The 6,412-nt window shown below is 39.7% G+C and overlaps 1 protein-coding gene across 1 annotated transcript in view; it reads right to left on the bottom strand.

Annotated features, from left to right (window-relative positions):
• Nucleotides 1-5,995, bottom strand: part of LOC139025077 (gelsolin-related protein of 125 kDa-like) — a 17,786-nt gene extending 11,791 nt beyond the window's left edge. The window contains exon 1 of the mRNA XM_070440110.1: nt 5,377-5,995. Within this exon, the coding sequence (XP_070296211.1) occupies nt 5,377-5,752 (376 nt within the window). The 5' untranslated portion in view covers nt 5,753-5,995. The remainder of the gene's footprint in view (nt 1-5,376) is intronic.
• Between the last annotated feature and the right edge of the window lie 417 nt (nt 5,996-6,412).

Raw genomic sequence — 6,412 nt, 5'->3', positions numbered from 1 at the left:
CTTTGTTTGCAATTACAGAGATCAGTGTTTCCTGTAGTTCTTGACCAGGTTTGCACACACTGCAGCAGGGATTTGGCCCACTCCTCCATACAGACCTTCTCCAGGTCCTTCAGTTTTCGGGGCTGTCGCTGGGCAATACGGACTTTCAGCTCCCTCCAAAGATTTTCTATTGGGTTCAGGTCTGGAGACTGGCTAGGCCACTCCAGACCTTGAGATGCTTCTTACGGAGCCACTCCTTAGTTGCCCTGGCTGTGTGTTTCGGGTCGTTGTCATGCTGGAAGACCCAGCCACGACCCATCTTCAATGCTCTTACTGAGGAGGGAGGTTGTTGGCCAAGATCTCGCGATACATGGCCCATCGATCCTCCCCTCAATACGGTGCAGTCGTCCTGTCCCCTTTGCAGAAAAGCATCCCCAAAGAATGATGTTTCCACCTCCATGCTTCACGGTTGGGATGGTGTTCTTGGTGTGTGTACTCATCCTTCTTCTTCCTCCAAACACGGCAAGTAGAGTTTAGACCAAAAAGCTTTATTTTTGTCTCATCAGACCACATGACCTTCTCCCATTCCTCCTCTGGATCATCCAGATGGTCATTGGCAAACTTCAGAAGGGCCTGGACATGTGCTGGCTTGAGCAGGGGGACCGTGCGTGCGCTGCAGGATTTTAATCCATGACGGCGTAGTGTGTTACTAATGGTTTTCTTTGAGACTGTGGTCCAGCTCTCTTCAGGTCATTGACCAGGTCCTGCCGTGTAGTTCTGGGCTGATCCCTCACCTTCCTCATGATCATTGATGCCTCACGAGGTGAGATCTTGCATGGAGCCCCAGACCGAGGTGATTGACCGTCATCTTGAACTTCTTCCATTTTCTAATAATTGTGCCAACAGTGTTTGCCTTCTCACCAAGCTGCTTGCCTATTGTCCTGTAGCCCATCCCAGCCTTGTGCAGGTCTACTATTTTATCTCTGGTCTTGGCCATTGTGGAGAGGTTGGAGTCTGTTTGATGATGTGTGTGGACAGGACTAGTCTACCTGATTACACATATAGCAGGAGGACTAGTCTACCTGATTACACATATAGCAGGAGGACTAGTCTACCTGGTTACACATATAGAAGTAGGACTAGTCTACCTGACAACACATATAGAAGTAGGACTAGTCTACCTGACAACACATATAGAAGTAGGACTAGTCTACCTGGTTACACATATAGAACTAGGACTAGTCTACCTGTCCTGAGCACAAATGTAGATCTATAAATGTGCCCATTTGGGGATGTCTGATAGTATTTCTGATTGTCTTAACGCTGCACCACTAATGAGTTGTGGAGCCTCTCGAATCACATTTTTTTCTCACCTCAAACAGCAAGTAAACAAAGTCTAATCAAAATCAATTGCAAATGAGAATAACTCCTCAAAGTATTTGAAAAACATTTCCAGCTCTTGCCCTTTCGATAACCACTCGGCACAAAAGGGAAAATGTAATGCTCTGATCCAGTGGAAATGTCATAAAATACCTGATTACTTCTTATCCCTTTCACAAATAGCCTACAGCTGTGTCGGTCGAGAACTCACTGGCACGGGAAACTGAGGGCCCAGAATATTTTATACAATGTTTCAAGTTCGTTATAGACAGGCCATGTGATTTATAGGACAGTTATTTGCAATGTTTTTATTTGTTGGCTTTATGTAGGCTATTTTTTACATAGGTGGCAATGGCAATAAAAGTTACTTTTAGATTTGTATCATTTTCATTTAGATTTAGATAGAATGTCGATTAATCACAGACAATGATTGAGATACTATTATAAATTAAATGAAACTGTTCCAGTCAAATGTGAATATGAAAATCATAACTGGCACCAGATCAGTATAAATGGTAAGATACATTTGCACTCCAAATGTAGGTTGCTGACTGCTTGTGTAGCCTATTACCAGCAACGTCAGAATTTATGAAGGACAGCAGGAGGAGGTGGATCAGGAAGAGTTTTTTCTCTTCTGGTTGGGCTATATTGATGTAATGGCATAAAAAAAATGCTGAATATTATACAATGACTTATCAACACCTCTAATAATTTGACGACAGGAAATCTACACTGTCAATTCTAGAATATACTATATAGCCTAGAAACCTTGTTAAACTATCATTATGACTCAGAGGTGACATCGATTAATCGGAATGGTGCCGATTTCAAGTTTCATACAATCGAAATCAGTATTTTTGGGCGCCGATTTGCAGATATTTTTTTATTTTTATTATTATTATTTCTTTCTATACCTTTATTAGATCTTTTATGAACTAGCAACGTCAGCTTAAGGCAACACATTCGAAGCAGAACGACAGATTTTTAACCTTGTACTCGGGGATCCAATCTTGCAACCTTGCTAGTCTAACTAGGTCACATGCTCTAACACCTGATTACAGTTGCACCCACAGGAGCCTGCCTTTTAAGCACGATGCCGTAAGGCTAGGTAAGTGCAAGCTAGCATTAAACTTATCTATAAAAAAACAATCAATCAATGACTGTCATTGCTTCCCAATGTGTACTTAACCATAAGCATCAATGCTTGTCTTAAAATCCAATACACATGTATAGTATTTTAAACCCTGCATATTAAAGCTAAAACATCACAGGTTAGCAGCAATATTAACCCAGGTTGAAATTGTCAGTTTCTTTCTTCCGTTCATTGCACGGCAGCGTCATTATCTGCAACATCTGGCTCTTTGCGAACGAAATTATGACAAACATTGGAAGGGATTGTGCAATGTAACAGGAATATTAGACTCCATGGATCCACGTAATAATTAAACTACGGCAACGGAATAAACGTTCTTGTTTTTCGAGGTGATAGTTTCCAGATTAGCCAAAGTATATGTTTAGAGAGAAATAGTCGAACGCGTTATAATTCCTGTAATATTATAAACTATAAAATTATTAAATATGTAAATACTCCGGCTGCAATTTGAAAGGGGTGTCCTTCGTGTATTGTTACCGTTCAGTTGTCTTCCCATGAGAATGTCTTGACTCCGTTCAAAATAAGGTTCTGTGTTTCTCGGTGCAGGCTTGAAACAGCCTCGGCGTTTCCTGAACCTGTAAAATCTCAAAGATAAGGTAACGTTTGTCAAACCATATTTTTCATAAATCACTCTTAGCATTTGGTTTTATCTTTCGCTATATTTTGCCAATATTGTATTGTAGAGTTACCTTGTCTATGGATAGCCTACACCAGTGTATAAAGATTTGGCGGTGTAAGCCTAGCACGAAACACAGACCTTATTTGTTTTTAAGTGAATCTAAAAATATTCCTATGAATATAAGAGAACCTGTCTTTCAATTTGCTAGGTGTCATGGAATGTATGACTCGCCACTGTGGTCGTGCAATTCTTAACCATGCCCATTATAAAATAGATTCCTGCCATATAGAAATAAAGTCTTGTTCAACTCATCACAGTAACTTAAACTCTATTTTTATTCAATTACAGTTGGATAGTAATTTGTCTCCTAAGCAGACTCTTCACGTAATCATGTTCACTTCAAAAGCTGTCGTGGCGCTCGTTGTATTATGTATTAATATTAAGTTAAACATAAAAGTGGTCATCAGGTCATTCAGTATTGTTGGCAAAGTTTGTCATATATTTCAAAAATGTGTGTTGGTATGATATATATACTATAGTAATATAATATATAGATAAAAGCTAAAATCGGCCGATTGAATCGTACGGCTTTTGTTCCCCCAATAATCGGCTATCGGTATCGGCATGGTAAAGAATCATAAATCGGTCGACCTCTGTAATTATGACATCACGGGATGAATCTAGAATTACTAACCTATAGACCTAGAAACCTGTTTAAACTATCATTATGACATCATGGATGTAATTCTAGAATATACACTATATAGCGCAAAACCTGGTAAACTATCAGTTATGACATCATGGATGATTCTAGAATATATATATCCTAGAAACCTGGTTAAACTATCATTATACATCATGGATGAATTCTAGAATATACTATATATCCGAACTGGCTTAAACTATCATTAACCTCATGGATGGCCATGTCTGTATTCATAGTGTAGTGAATTCAGGGTTGCCTCTGAGCTGACTCAAACCTGGGTCCAGACCGTCAAGTAACACTTTAAACGTTACATCCAAGATCTGAACTCTTGAAAGGTCGCTAGGTGTCTGGTACGTTATACAATAGCTTCTCTATGAATTGTGAGATGGTACATTTCTCCAGCCCCCATCCCTCAGCTGTTACCAACCAAGTCTCTGGGCAGCCATTTTGTTGCTGTTAAATACTAGGTTGCCCTTTAAAAAAGCCACACAAACAATCAATCAACCAATAAACAAAGCTGTATTCACCACTATTTGCTAATAAGATGATGGATGGCTGAGAAATGTAACTACTCTCAAATTCATAGACAGACCTATGGTGCAAGACTGACCATCCATGATATCAACATTATAGTTTTAACTATGTTGAAGCCTATACAGGTTGATTTACATTGTTCAACATTGGAGTAAAAAAGTCTTATTTGGGTTCTGAATGGGGTACAACAGTGTGAACTAAGCTCATGAGGCATGTGTTATATTCTTCCAGAATCAATGGCTATAAAATAAATAATAAAAAATCAAAATATGATGTAATTGCAGATTTCCCTTTAACACCACACACTTCCAGTTCTCTGCTTCAGTGACTGGAACGAATTTCAAAAATCGCTGAAGCTGGAGACTTATATTTCCTCACAACTCTAAACATCAGCTATCTGAGCAGCTAACCGATTGCTCAGCTGTACATGTGACTTTTCTGCTCTTTTCACACCAGTATCTCTACTTCACATCATCATCTGCTACATTATCACTCCAGTGTTAATCTGCTAAATTGTAATTCTTCGCTACTATGGACATCTTGCCGGCCTACCTCATGGCCTCTTGCACACACTATATATAGACTTTCTTTTTTTCTACTGTGTCATTGACTTGTTTATTGTGTTATTGGCTTGTTTATTGTTTATTCCATGTTATTCCATGTGTAACTCTGTGTTGTTGTCTGTGTCACACTGCTTTGCTTTATCTTGGCCAGGTCGCAGTTGTAAATGAGAACTTGTTCTCAACTGGCCTACCTGGTTAAACTATCATTATGACATCATGGTCACCTGGTTAAACTATCATTATGACATCATGGTCACCTGGTTAAACTATCATTATGACATCATGGTCACCTGGTTAAACTGTCATTATGACATCATGGTCACCTGGTTAAACTATCATTATGACATCATAGCCACCTGGTTAAATAAAGGTGAAATAAAAAAATAAAACATCAGTTTAACAACTGCAGAGTTTGTGTCTCTGTTTTTAAGGCAGTACTTACTTGTGTTAACCAGGGCCAGTTCATCGTTAGAACCATTGGATGCCTTAAAATGCGTTTGGGAAACCGAGCCCAGAAATCCAGTTTCCTCCTCTTCTTCCATCTCCTTTTTCAATGTGACAGTCATCTCCCCCTCTTCCTCTTTCACTCCAAAAACTGCATCCTCCTCTTTCTCTTCCTCTTCCTCTTCTACTGTAACATCCTCTTCCTCTTTCAATCTGAACGCGTCTTTCTCTTCTTCTTTCACTGTAACAGCCTCACCCTCTACTTCTTGTTTTACTGTGATATCATTCTCTTCCTTCTCCTCTTTGACGAGAGCTTCTATCTCCGTCCAGCAGACCTCCTCTTCATTAACAAGAGAGTAGCTTAGTGACCTCATGGTTGGAGATGTTAGCTAGCTAGGCTAATGTTAACTTAACCAGCCCGCTAGATGAATAATAAAAACAATACCGTAAATATGAAATGAAAACAGATAACTAACTAGGCGACAGAAGTGGTTTTAAAATATAGTGGCAACTATACACTAAAGCGTCTAAAGAGCTTTATTGGTTCGTCTATTTTGTCTAGGAAGCTACCGAGGTGGCAGACTGTCTGTTGCTGCTGTTGAAAGAAGCGACCCGTCCACTAGATTATACGTCACAGTAGCAGAATTGCCTTAAAGTCGCAGACCTTATCTGCTGACGAGTGGGCAAGGCAGTTAAGTAAAATGTAAATGTAATTTTCAGACAAAGAATTAAAGGGTAGGAATCAGGGACGTCACTAGAACTAAAATATGAATTAGCCCCCCCTAAATAAATCAATATCAGTCAATATATTTTTTCTGTGATTTCTTATTTTCGTCAACCGTTCCATCGCATCTTAAACTTCTTACCGGGCCGGCACTAGGACCGGGGGAGGCTGCTGCCGCGCTAGTGACTGTTAGACTTTCTTCAGCAAAGATGGCGGACAGAAATACTAGGAGAGAGGAGAAACCCTACACAGAACTGAACTGCATCAAAGATTGCGGACAGAAATACTAGGGGTAACCCTACACAGAATT

Source organism: Salvelinus sp. IW2-2015, unplaced genomic scaffold (genome assembly GCF_002910315.2).
Source record: "Salvelinus sp. IW2-2015 unplaced genomic scaffold, ASM291031v2 Un_scaffold2233, whole genome shotgun sequence".
NCBI classification, from domain to species: Eukaryota; Metazoa; Chordata; class Actinopteri; order Salmoniformes; family Salmonidae; genus Salvelinus; species Salvelinus sp. IW2-2015.
This window is presented reverse-complemented; position numbering and strand designations above follow the sequence as displayed.